Raw genomic sequence first — 14,434 nt, 5'->3', positions numbered from 1 at the left:
TCTCATGGTGGCTTGCACTTATGTGGTTCAATATGCAAGGCTGCTCCTCAGTCGTCCCCCCACCCAGATGTGGCTAGCATCAGTGTACTCCCCAAGCACTGCAGACACCACTTGGACTTAGCACTTACGGTATTCCCCCTGCATCACGGTCCTCACCTCCCTGGGCTGGCGGAGAGAACCAAGGTTAGTAATGATGGGGGTGCCCTTCGTTGCTCCACAATTGTTGATGTCTTTAGTCTTGGATACGTCAAACATATGGTGGGGAGTCCATCTCAATACCTCAGGACTCGGCCTCTGGTCCCGGGAAGAATTCTCTCTTCACATAAACGTCAGGGAGCTCATGACAGTGCGCCTGGCATGCCAAGTGTTTCTTCCCTAGGTCTCACGCAAGGTGATTCAAGTTCTGACAGACAATACAGCGGTCATGTTCTATATCAACAAGTAAGGAGGGGCTCAATCCTTTACCCTGTGTCAGGAGGCCATTGGTCTATGAGACTTCTGTGTGAAACACTCCATTCATCTTGAGGTGTCTCGTCTCCCAGGAGCCTGGATCGTATTGGCGAATCATTTCAGCTGGTCCTTCTCCTCTCACCACAAGTGGTGTCTTCACCCAGAGTTCATCAGTGTCATCTTCCAAAAGTTGGGGCCTTCCCAGGTGGACCTGTTTGCCACCAGGCAGAACAGAAAATGCCATTAGTTCTGTTTGCTGCGCAGGCTCCCTCTCCAACACCTTCCTGCTCTTGTGGGCAGACTGACTACTATATGTCTTTCTCCCAATCCCCTTGCTTCACAGGGTTCTTCTGAAAATCAAACGGGACAAGGCAGGAATCTTCCTAATAGCCTCAGAGTAGCCATGCTGGCATTGGTTTGGCATGCTTCTGGACCTCTTGGTAGCAGTGCCACTCTCGCTCCCACTCCACCTAGACTTGATTTCACAAGACCATGGCCGGTTGCTTCACCCGAACATTGCTTCCCTGCACTTGACTGCATGGATGCTTCATGGCTGAACCCTGAAGAACAGGCCTGCTCGGAACAAGTTCAGCATGTCTTGTTAGCTAGTAGGAAGCCTTCCACGAGGGCTACCTACTTGGTCAAGTGGAAACGTTTCACTTGTTGGGCCTCCGAACAGGATCTCTCTCCATCTCGATCTTCTCTTCAGTTGATCTTGGATTATTTGCTCCACCTAAAGCAGCAAGGTCTAGCACACTTGTCTATTAAGGTTCATTTGGCAGCCATCTCAGCCTTCCACCCTGCAGTACGTGGCATATCAGTGTTTTCTCACAAAATGACGGTCTGGTTTCTCCAGGGGTTGGAAAGACTCTGTCCTCAAGTTTGCAAACCACCCCCCCATCTCCCATGGGACTTAAAGCTGGTCCTGTCAAGGCTTACTTTTGAGCAGTTAATGTTGTGCTCGCTACTACTTCTCTCCTGCAAGGTTGCCTTCCTGGTGGTGATTACCTCAGCCAGAAGGATCTTTGAGATCAGGGCCCTTTCGTCAGAACCACCTTATCCGGTGTTCTTCAAGGACAAGGGCCAACTGCGCCCATATCCAGCCTTCCTGCCAAAGGTGGTGTCACAATTCCACAACAACCAGGTCATCTTTCAACCTGTCTTCTTCCCAAAACCTCAAAAAAGCTCTGAGGAACAACTGCTTCATATGTTGGATGTTAGGCAGGCCCTCACCTTTTATATTGAGAAGACTAAGCCCTTCCAGAAATCCACTCAACTCTTTGTAGCAATAGCAGGATGAGCCGGCTACCTGTGTCAACCCAAAGAATCTCATCCTGGATAACTGCCTATATTTGGGCTTGCTACGAGCAGGCAAGCATCCCGCCTCTGGCCATTGTGACCACTCATTCCACAAGAGCCCAGGCACTGTCAGCAGTGTTTCTTGTGCAGGTACCAATCCAGGACATCTGCAGAGCCACAACCTGGTCATCGGTTCATACCTTCGAATCCCACTACGCCATCACCCAACAGGCCCAAGATGATGCCAGTTTTGAGAGAGCAGCGTTGCAGCCAGCACATCCATGAACTCTGAGCCCAGCTCCTGGGGTATTGCTTGTGGATCACCTAGGATGGACTGGACATGAGCAAGCACTTGAAGAAAAAATGGTTACTAACCTTTTGTAACTGTTCTTTGAGATGTGTTGCTCACATCCATTCCATAACCCATTCTCCTACCCCTCTGTCGGAGTTACTGGCAAAAAGGAACTGAGAGGGTGTGGGTTTGACAGTGTCCCTTACATGCGTGCAACTCCAGAGGGCGCTAGAGCCAGCCCAATGGATGATGATAAGGGAAAAATCTCTGGCAACCGTGCATGCAGCGTACTCACACCTAACATGGAATGGACATGAGCAACACATCTTGAAGAAGAATCGTTTCAAAAGGATAGTAACCATTTTTTGTTACCTATTCTAGCTCAGGCTAGAGATAGAGGCATGTTTTTATACCACAAAGCCAGGAATACAGTTGTGGGGCAATGGTCAGAGTCTTCCGTTCTTCTAATAAGTACAGTGGAGTAGGAGGCGCAATGGCATATTCCTTTGGTAGCAACTTGCATGGTTGATTTTCTTCAGTCCCTTGTAAATAATTGTAACACTCTTTTGATTATTCCAGCCACATCTTTTTTTCTCACCTAGCTTTAAATTTATATAAATATTCTGAGTTATAAAATAATATTTTATTTGGCCCAAATGATAAGTGGTTTACCTGCTTATTGTGATAATCTCTTCTCAAATTGGGTTCTAGTAGATGACTTATAAGAACTTTCTAAACTAATTCCACCAACTCCGCCTCAAGGAATTCTTTCACAAGAAAGATGTCACCACCCAAAACTATCACATCCCCACCAACAGTCATATAAGAAAAAAGAATCATCTGTCTGGACATCTCCAGTGGACAGAACCACACATTAGATCATTACATTGGTTGCTTCAGCAAATGAATAAATAAAAATTGTGAAATCCTCAACCAACATTACATTCACCACAGTCTCTCCACCACCAAAAGGATTTCTATTCAGCTCCTGAAATCCAGCCACCAGGTAGTGATTGAACCAGCAGACAATACAGACTCCATCATAGTCCTCAAAATTCATCCATCTCCTTGTCACCCACAACAACTTTACATTTTATAACAAATACTTGTCCAAACCATGGGAACAGCCGTGGGTATTAGGATGGCTCCCCAATATGACACTCTCTTCATGGGCCCCCTCGAGGCAGAATTTCTGGAAAAATGCACACGAAACCAGCAATATACATGTCAAATCATGTCAAACCAATCTGATAGCTTTCTTTGATAGGATAACGAGTCTTGTGGATAAGGGAGAAGCGGTGGATGTGGTATACCTAGACTTTAGTAAGGCATTTGATACAGTCTCACATGATATTCTTATCGATAAACTAGGCAAATACAACTTAGATGGGGCTACTATAAGGTGGGTGCATAACTGGCTGGATAACCATACTCAGAGAGTAGTTATTAATGGTTTCCAATCCTGCTGGAAAGGTATAACAAGTGGGGTTCTGCAGGGGTCTGTTTTCGGACCGGCTCTGTTCAATATCTTCATCAACGACTTAGATATTGGCATAGAAAGTATGCTTATTAAGTTTGCAGATGATACCAAACTGGGAGGGATTTCAACTGCTTTGGAGGATAGGGTCAAAATTATCTGGACAAATTGGAGAAATGGTCTGAGGTAAACAGGATGAAGTTTAATAAAGACAAATGCAAAGTGCTCCACTTAGGAAGGAACAATCAGTTTCATACATACAGAATGGGAAGAGACTGTCTAGGAAGGAGTATAGCAGAAAGGGATCTAGGGGTTATAGTGGACCACAAGCTAAATATGAGTCAACAGTGTGATGCTGTTGCAAAAAAAGCAAACGTGATTCTGGGATGCATTAACAGGTGTGTTGTGAGCAAGACACGAGAAGTCATTCTTCCACTCTACTCTGCCCTGGTTAGGCCTCAACTGGAGTATTGTGTCCAGTTCTGGGCACCGCATTTCAAAAAAGATGTGGAGAAATTGGAGAGGGTCCAGAGAAGAGCAACAAGAATGATTAAAGGTCTAGAGAACATGACCTATGAAGGAAGGCTGAAAGAATTGGGTTTGTTTAGTTTGGAAAAGAGTAGACTGAGAGGGGACATGATAGCAGCTTTCAGGTATCTAAAAGGGTGTCATAAGGAGGTGGGAGAAAACTTGTTCATCTTAGCCTCTAAGAACAGAACAAGAAGCAATGGGCTTAAACTGCAGCAAGGGAGGTTTAGGTTGGACATTAGGAAAAAGTTCCTAACTGTCAGGGTGGTTAAACACTGGAATAGACTGCCTAGGGAGGTTGTGGAATCTCCATCTCTGGAGATATTTAAGAGTAGGTTAGATAAATGTCTATCAGGGATGGTCTAGACAGTATTTGGTCCTGCCATGAGGGCAGGAGACTAGACTCGATGACCTCTCGAGGTCCCTTCCAGTCCTAGAGTCTATGAATCTATGAGGCACATCAATGATATTTTCTTCCTCTGGATAGAAGACGTAAACTATCTCATAGATTTCCACCACTATATCAACAACCACTGCCCATCCATCAAATTCTTTCTAGAACACTCCATTACCAGCATCAACTGGACACCATGATCAGCTTCAACAATGAAACCTAGAAACGACTATACAAAAGAAACCCATGTATCACCACACTTATCTTCAGAGATCCAGTAATCAGCCCCGCCACACTAATAAATCTGTTGTCTACAGCCAGCACTCAGATACCATAGAATTTGCTAAGTAGAGAAAGTCTGGGATACATACCTAACCACACTTAAAACTGCCTTCACTAAACAAGGACTCGCCACCAGAGAAGTAGATTGCATCATGGAATGGGCCACACAAATACACTGGAAGAATTTGCTTCAGTAGAGGGGGAAAAGAATCCCTATTGATTGTACACCACTAGTTGTCACCTACCACCCCACACTAGAACCTGTATGTGGTATCATCAAACAATTACAACCCATGCTTGATGGGGACCACAATCTTAAAAAAAGCTTTCCCAAACCCCTCTTCTGGCTTCAAACAACCCCTACAACCTCACCAAGCTCATCATCAGAAGCAAGCTCTCCACAGACAAGAGCACACCAACTCAAAATGGCACCAGCTCCTGCAATAACAACAGATGAAAAATCTGCAGTCATATCTCCATTGCTATGATGATCCATACCCCCACCCCATTACACCTTTTAAGATACATGGGTCCTACACATGCCTATCACAACATGTGGTGTAACTCATCCAGTGCATCAGATACCCCAGCACTGTTATGAGAGTAAACTGAGACACAAGGCCGTCCTTAGGCATATGCAGCATATGCGGCTGTGCAGGGCACCTGAAAATTTGGGGCATCCCCGGGTCTTAGTGTCCACCCTCCTGCCTCTTCCTCTCCCTGTTCTGACCCTTCCTGCAGGCTCCTGCCACAGCTGGCTGCTGCAGTCTGGTAAGTCTTCCTCCGGAGGGGACCTAGTTCTTCAAAGTGAAAAAGCCTTCCCGCCTGCCAGACCTATTAGCACAACATTGAAACTGTTAAAGAGCCATTCAAGTGGTAATGAAGCCATTTAACAGGCATTTGCCAACCCCCAGGTATATACTGTCAATTTCTGAATTTACTGACAAAAACAGTTGTGCATTACGGTAATATTTACTCAGAACATGTTACTCTACAGGACCTTAGTTTAAAATTTGCTTTAAAAATATTTCATTAGTGTGTTGCTGAAGATTATAAAATCACATCTCTAAAAAAATCCTTGTATAGATTTTTAGATGCACAATCTGAGTATTCATCTTTAGCCTTAAATGCTTGGATCTTCAGACACACACACACACACACACACACACACACATACATATATATATATATATATATATATTTTTTTTTTAAATAAATCCTTCAAAAGACAACCCTTATCTAAAATACATATGCGAGCCTGGGCTGCCATCAGGCATAGGGTCACCAGTTTAATAATACTGCATAGGGCCCCAAAAATCCTCAGGACGGCCCTGCTGAGACAATAACTATGCTCTCAAAGGAACTCACACAGAAAAATGATAAAAGAAAAACACCCAGTTACTTGCGAGTGAACACTGTTCATAAGGTAATCACTCCACTTCTGACCTCTCATTCCTTGACCTCAAAGGAAACCTGCACAACACCTTCAAAAGAAAGGCCTGAGAGCTAAAATAAGTAACTCTTCTAGACACTAAAAACCATGGACTTAACAGAGACACTGGTTTTATGGCTCATTACAAAAATTTGTGATTCGTTTTACTGCCTACTAATCCTTAATTGCCCACTTCATTGTAAGTGGTCTCCTAAAGCACATGTGAACCCCTTACATTTAACAATTTGTCCCACCTTGTATCTAGCTCAGACACTCTAGTTACTTTCTCCAGACTTGAGAGAGAACTCTGTAAAGCTCAAAAGCTTGTCCATTCTATCAAGAGAAGTTGGTCCAATAAAAGATATTATGTCACCTACCTGTCTCTGAACTTATAATATTAACACGCAAAGACAACAAAATATTTGTTTCCATAAACATCTTTTCATTCAAATACACATGAAAAGGCCATTCTTTCTAGCCCATACCCAGTAAGAGTTGGTTTTACCTTTGTCAGAAAGAAGTAGAAGGTTGTACAGAGCAAGGATAGCATTGTAATAAATAAGAACAGTTGAATTATCAGAAGTTTTCAGATGCAATCTAGTGTGTGAGCCTTTAAGGTGAGATTTTAAAAACTAATGGTCCATCTGTCTGCTTTGCACAGACTTTAATATTTTGATAGTGGGGTTCATACAAACAAACAGTCTGCCTAGTGTGACAGACCCAGACCAGTGGGGTACAGGAGTCTGGTAGAGGGCAAATTTACTGGTCACAGGATGAGTAGTTTTCTGTTCCCTGAATGATCAGAGCAGGGGCTGCACTAGAGTAATCAGGAACCTGCTAGAACCAGTTAAGGCAGGCAGGCTAATTAAGACACCTGGAGCCAATTAAGAAGAAGCTGCTAGAATCAATTAAGGCAGGCTAATCAGGGCACCTGGGTTTTAAAAGGAGCTCACTTCAGTTTGTGGTGTGAGTGTGAGGAGCTGGGAGCAAGAGGCGCAAGGTGCTGAGAGTGTGTTGTTGGAGGACTGAGGAGCACAAGTGTTATCAGACACCAGGAGGAAGGTCCTGTGGTGAGAATAAGGAAGGTGTTTGGAGGAGGCCATGGGGAAGTAGCCCAGGGAGTTGTAGCTGTCATGCAGCTGTTACAGGAGGCACTATAGACAGCTGCAGTCCACAGGGCCCTGGGCTGGAACCCGGATTAGAGGGCGGGCCTGGGTTCCCCCCAAACCTTCCAATTGACCTGGACTGTGGGTTCTTTCAGAGGGGAAGGTCTCTCGGCTGTTCCCCAACCCACATGGTGAATCTCTGAGGCAAGAAAATCCGCCAATAAGTGCAGGACCCACCAAGATAGAGGTGTCACACTAGATACAATTGACCAAATGTTCCCTTTCCCCAACTGTTTTGCATTTTGCTGTATTAACTGGTTGCCTAGTTGGCTCCACCCTGAAGTAGCTGCATTTGCAATTGAAGAGATTTATGTGTATGAGAGTTCCTTTCATTTTCTTTATTTTAATGTCACTTTCTTTTCTATGATTTTTAGCGCTTTCATATGCCTATTCAGTTTCTTTAAACTGAAATATTTATGGACTATTTCTTTTTACTATACCAGGAAAATAAAATAGAGCAGCATATTTGTAATACCAGTGGTGTGAGAGTGCTTTTTTAATTTGATGTTATTGCTGTTTTAATGGCCTAAATATCATTCAGCACATGTCAAGGCTGATTCCCCATTCTGGCACATCGAGTGCAGAAGGTGGGGGCCCGCAAAGATTTTAAAAATTAATACATGCCACTCCAGGCTTGTATTAAACTCCCAATGTTACAGCTTTTCTCTGACCTTGGCTTGGTAAACGCTGCCTCCACCCAAATGCAAAACCCCTTTTGGAACCAGAAAGGCGCACTTGGGAATTCCTTCCTGTGGGGTACTCTCAAGCCCTCCTCCCCCCCCCCCCTTGGGGAAGAGCTGAGAGAGAAAAACAAAGGAAATCAGCTGTTGCCACCAGCTAATTAAACAACATATGCACAAACCTCTTAGGCCACCAAAAATCCAATCATGTTCTTAAAAAGGGTAAATTTTATTAAAAACAAAAAGAAAGAAAATACATCTGGAACTTAGGTTTTTGCTAGATTTTAAAAAACTCACTTAAGAAGATTATTCTTGATGTTTAAATTTTGTGAGGTCCAGCTTAAAGGTTACAAGCAAAACAAAAGCATTTGGGGTTAGCACGGAGAAGTCAACAAGCCAAGAAATAAACAGAAATAAACCTACTCGTGTCTTTCTAAACATTCCTGATCTACTTACACATTTGGGAGTTCCAAATAAGTAGTTCTAGGTATGATCTGATGATTTATGATCATACCTGGCTTAAAACTTCTCATAGCATAACTGCTCCCTGTTCCTCTCTTTCCCAGAGAACACAACAGACACAAAAGGGAAGTTTTTTTTCCCTATTTTAAAAAGTTCTAGCCTTCCCATTGGCTCTTTTGGTCAGGTGCCCACTCCCTTTCCTTTACCTGGTAACTTTATTAACCCTTTATAGGTAAAGCAAGCAGAGAACAGCCACTAAGAAGGTCTTTATAGCTAACTGGCTGGCTGGGTGTCCATAAAAGGGAGCTACTCCCCACCCCCTTCACTTATCACAGCACGTTTGGTAAATTGAGATGGTATATTAATTTCTAGGTTGTCTTCTGTGGATTAAGATGCACTGCTGATGTAATGACATATGCTATCCACTCTCTAACTCCAGATCAGTATTCCCAGCATTAGCAGTGTTGGGAGCCCTAGTAGGCTTCCAGTGAGCAGACACTTAGTTTTCCCTCAAAAAGTTCTTCATTCACACAAAAATCTTGTGATCCTGCAGGATTAGAAATGGGAGCCTTACACTACTGGAAAAGTGAGTCTCAGTTTGAACATTTTTTGGATGAAAGATGTTATATATAAGTTATTACAGTATACTCCTCATTGGTACACAACCAATCACCATTTTAAAATGCCATTTATCTGGGATCATAATTTTAGTACTGCTGATATAGTACCTGTGTACTGCCAAATTAATTTGCATTATTTTAGAGGGACGAGAACTTTATAAAAAGGGAAAGCCAATAAAGATAAATGTTGGATGATTATGAAAATAGAATAAGTGTGAGAGTTGTGGGGACACAACAAAATGCTACATAGGTAATTAAGGAAAACTGTATTAAGTAATTGAGACATTATAGGGGCAGAATGAAGTTTACATATTCAGCTTTAGACGAGACATTTCTTAACATTTGAATGCTTAACATTGCATTAACTTAGCCTTTTGTCTTCAAAGTCTATGTGCAGACATATATCATTATGGCAGCATTTGAAGCAGTTATCTGTGCAAGTGGTAGATCTGGAAATTAATTTTTTAAAATTATAATTTAAAACAAAATTAGAAGAAAAGTATTTTTAGAGAATATGTAAATGTGAGATTTCAGATTCATCAACCTCATGTTTACATTAGCGTAATATTCAACAATTTGAGTTGTTTATAATGGAAATATGCAAATTTAAAGAAAAACTGTTATTAAATATTTAAATATGCCCCAGGGGCCTTCCATTAAGGCTCTAAGCTGTTGCTGTAATTTTAAAGCATTTTAAAGACAACATGCATATCAGATCAGGGCATACATTGCTTTATATCTTAACCACTTTAAAGTAAAAACAAACTATAAAGGGCAAAATAATACATAAACTCCTATTTTGCTTTTGCTTTGTTTTGTACTTACTATGAGTTTGTGGGATGAGTATGCAAATAAATAGCATCATATAAATGAATGTTATCCAAATAAGCTGCATTTTTATGAAATGCTGTGAATTGCACAATATCTAAGGCTTTACAATAGCATAATTTTCAGGATCCTAGCTCTCTTGTAGATCAGTCAGTTATATTTTCTATCAGTTTTAGTAGTTAAGCATAAGGCATTAGATATCTGTCCCACCTTGTTTTTAGCTGTGACACTGATTACTTTTTCCAGACCTGAAGAAGAGCTCTGTGCAGCTTGAAAGCTTATCTCTTCCATTAATGAAAGTTAGTCCATTAAAAGATATTACCTCACCCACTTTGTTTCTCTCATATACTGGGACAACACGGCTATAACAACACTGCAAACAACATATCTAGTATCTTGTCATTTTAGTTTCAGAGGAAATGGGAAGGAGGAAGTTTTGGACTATAACCAGTGGGTAGACTGAGTTCAATGATACACACAACCATATTTTGAACGTTCTAGGAAAAACTATGTTTTAGGAAAAACAGTTGTTGTCCCTTTTTATAGTGAAAACCACCACAGGAAAACTTAAGTTTCTCTTTTAGAAACAAACCAAACATACACATATGTGCGCGCACACACACACACACACGTCTCTGCAAAGGCAAGAGTTTGCCTTTAAAAGTCTCAATTTTCTGCAATGAAAATTAGGGAGATGTTGGTAGTGTTCTGAGTAACCTCTGGGGAGGAATGGCAACTTCTGATCCTCTCTCACGTTGACTTCTCCATTAATATAGCTTTTAGTATTTATTTTTTATTTTTAAAAAAGACAAACATACCCACAGTTCAGTGATTGCACATTGAAATGAACACAGCGATGCAAGATTCAAAATGCATTTGAAACATGATCAGGAAACAAACCCTTTACTTTATGTACAATAGAAAATAAAGTCTGTTTCTTTAAAACTTTTGTAATAATTGATACTATTTCTAATAATACTTTACACTTATATTGTATCTTTTTCCTAGGATAGGTTTTTAATACATTCTGAATCTCACTGTGTGTAATTTAACATTTGCTTTTTGAAAATATAAAATGAAAAAGCTATATTGTTGCAATGTTATAGTTGACCGAACTGTGTAAATATAAACAAATCCATATGTTACAGGGTGTGCCTCCCCTGTAGGGACCCCTGCTTGCCTGGGGTGGGGAGGAGCCTTGCAGGCACTCCCTCCCTCCCTCCATTTCCCTTCTTTCAGGGCTCCTTAAGAACTCCACACAGGTCCAACAAAGTGTAAGACGAATTCCCCTGCTGGGATTCTACTTCATTAAATACAAATAAACTTAAAATCAAGTCTCTGTCCTAGGACTCAGGGATTGCATAGCCCTCCTCCTCAGGGCCTGTGATTCTCTAGGAGCTCCTCTCTAGTAGGAGAGCTCCTCTCTCTGTGAACACCTCCCTATAACTGAGCCTGTTGGCCATTTTCAGGCTGAGGTGCTTGTTACTCAGCTACCTAGATAGGCTTGTTCCCCTTAAATTAACTTGTCATGGTTAACCTCGGCCTGGACTCATCTTAAAGGAGCCATCGACCCTTTGACACCATAGTTATAGATACTGAAGCTATCATAATTCTGTCTTGCTGTGTGCACTCATGCATGTCTGTATTTGTGTGTGTAACAGCATATACAGTCTGAAGTAATGCACATGCGCAAGGGAGTTGAGTTGTAACTGCTGCAGAAACCTTAACTTTGAACACCTAACTCTTGTGTGGCTTTGAACTCTTAAGTAGATTGCATGAACATATTTTTTGAATTGATATAATTGTTGGAGAATAACAGAGTTCTCACTTTTTGTTTATCAACACTGACCCGGTCACCATTGTACCTAAGTATCTTTTAAATTGAAATACAACAAACTTAGTCTCCTTTCTCAGCCAGTAAAATAAATAGCTTGATTAACTCTCAGAATTGTTTTTATTTGTCATTGTGTAAATGCGCTTTTTTGTGTGAATGAAGAACTTTTTGAGGGAAAACTAAGTTGAAGAAATGAGCTCTGAAAGTGGTGAAGTCTGTGATAATTCTTCTACCTTGTTGGAACAAGTTTCATAGTTTAGATCCAGCTGCTATGAAAATTTTGTTTCCACGTGCTCAAGTGTTCTACTGGTGGTCATCAGTTTAATTGTTCTGGTTGTACACAGCTATTGTAGGAGTTCATGGTCACTTTAGAAGGGCTCTGAGTATGAAGATAGAGACCTTGAACTGAACTTTTCATTAGTTCCACAATGAATTCAGAAAGCAGATGTTTGTGGTAAACTGTTACTAAGCAGAATAGATACCGTATCTTTGGATTTTGTAGGAGGTAGCGTTTTAGATTGGTGTCTTCATTCCAAGATACGAGTTGAAATTATCAGCCTTTGAAGTAATGAATATGTGGAACATTGTGGGTGGGTCTATGTTTGATAGGATAAAGTGCAGACATCTGTCCAGTTATAGATAGAGGTGGGTATCTTGCCACTATTCAGGTTCAGCTTTAGTATCTAATAATGTTTTCCTTAGTACTGGTCATAATTAATGCAAGTACATAGTACTTGCTACTACCAGCATATTTTAGGTGGGGTAGTAGGTTTCCCATGTCAAAGAAAGTGTTCATATTTGTAGGGGAACCATGCTTCTATTCTTTTTCCATGCAGGAAAGGCAAGGGTCAGCCTTTGGAGTCTGGAAGTTTATAGATTAGAAGGATGCCAAGGTCAATCTTGTCTCTGCACTCATAAGTATTTGGCACAGCTGTTTGGGGGTGTGTGTGTGTGAAAATAAATATAATCTCTCCCAGTAAGAGATATTATATTGTTTTTGTTTAGAAATTTGAAGTATAGACAAAAATACTTATAACTTATATATTTTTTTTCTTAATAAATGTACCAGCTGATATTTTACATTTCAGCAGATTTTATAAATGAGGATTCGGTAACTCTGCTGTAATAAAGTTCACAATATTTTCCCCTTTTAAGGCTTTAAGGAAACGAGATGCTAAAGCTGATGAAATGGAAGGATTGATGAAAAATAAACTTTTGAAATCTGAAAATGAAAAGAGCAAAGTAAGAATTTAATTTAATTTAATTTTCTCTTTTTTTAAATTATTTTTTAAAATAAGTTTTCAGTGTAGTCTTTTTCTGTTGTGATAGTTTCCAACTGCTTGTGGTCTAGAATAATGTTTCTCAACTTTTTTGATACCAAGGACTGGCTTGCTGCCTTCCTAAACTGTGTCAGGGAGATCTCAGGGACTGGTGCCAGTTCACAGACTGTCATTGAGAAACACTGGTCTAGAATGTTCAGTTCTTATGTTTTGTTTAAGGCCACATCTTGCTTCTTTTGTAAGAGGCATTAGCAGTGTGAAACCCTGTGTTTTTAGTTTTTAAAATGGCAAGGTACTTTTTAGCACCATACACTGCAAACACGGCTGAAACTGAACTCTTCGTCTTCCCTCCAAAGCCCTCACTTCTACCCTTCTGTTTTGTTATTGTTGACAACACCAGCAACCTCCCAGTCAGTCAAGCCTGTAGCTTAGGGATTACTTTGACACTTCCCTTCACCTTGCCCCACACAGCTAAACCATGTACAAAGTTATTGGCTTCCTACTTCACAGCATCTCTAAGATCTAACATATTCTTTACGTCCTTGCAGCTCACTCTCTCATCTGGATTATTTCCCATTTTGATTATTAAAATCTCCTCTTCCTCTTCCTGGCCTCTCTGACACCCATATAACTCTCCTACAGTCCATAGAAATGCTGTTGCTAAGATTAGCTTCTTTGCCAGTAGTTTTGACCATGCCACCCCTTTTTGTATCTCTCCACTGGCTACCCTTTCTCCACTGCATAAAGTTCAGATTTGTTATCAATACCTTCAAAGCTTTGCTCTTTCCTGCTATATCCACCCATGTATTGTTTCACAGTCTCCTACCTACTCTGCTCTGCCATTAATACCAGGCTTGTGTGCCCATTTATCAGCTTCTCTGATAAACCTTTCTGTGCCACCGTCCATGCTGCCATTTATGCAAATACAATTTTTTCTATCCAAAAATAACTTTGCCTCCAGAGAGGGTCTCAATAGAGTAGTTACAGGGATGAATTAACTGCACCATACACAGAAGATTAAATGCATTAGTACTGATGGAAATTGAACATCCATTTGATTTATTATTTCTGGTAGTGCCAATAAAGTGCTAGCCATCAGGCGAAGCATCAACTATATGCACTTTTTAAAGTTTTTATAAATGAAGCATGCAGCAACAAGAATTTTCATTTTTAAAAGTCATTTTCAGATCATATAACACTATCAGTCTATTACCTTTCAGTCTAAAATGTTACACATTACTTCTTGACCCTGGAGCAGTACTTTTTTTAAAGCTTGACTAAAACCAATTCAGCATTTTGTTATCTACCACATAGTATGGAATTGCACAGTCAAGGTAACAAAACAGTTTAATGACAACACAAAGAGAAAAAAATGGAACCCCTCCCCCCACCCTCGGTCTTTCTTTAAAA

The 14,434-nt window shown here is 40.8% G+C and overlaps 1 protein-coding gene across 1 annotated transcript in view; it reads left to right on the top strand.

The window, feature by feature from the left end:
- The window catches only part of CEP128 (centrosomal protein 128), a 163,289-nt gene that overhangs the window by 51,486 nt on the left and 97,369 nt on the right, over positions 1–14,434 (top strand). The window contains exon 9 of the mRNA XM_024192734.1: positions 12,900–12,986. Coding sequence (XP_024048502.1) covers positions 12,900–12,986 — 87 coding nt within the window. The remainder of the gene's footprint in view (positions 1–12,899; positions 12,987–14,434) is intronic.

This window comes from Terrapene carolina, unplaced genomic scaffold, assembly GCF_002925995.2.
Source record: "Terrapene carolina triunguis isolate 2854851 unplaced genomic scaffold, T_m_triunguis-2.0 Scaffold96, whole genome shotgun sequence".
Lineage (NCBI taxonomy): Eukaryota > Metazoa > Chordata > Testudines > Emydidae > Terrapene > Terrapene triunguis.
This window is presented reverse-complemented; position numbering and strand designations above follow the sequence as displayed.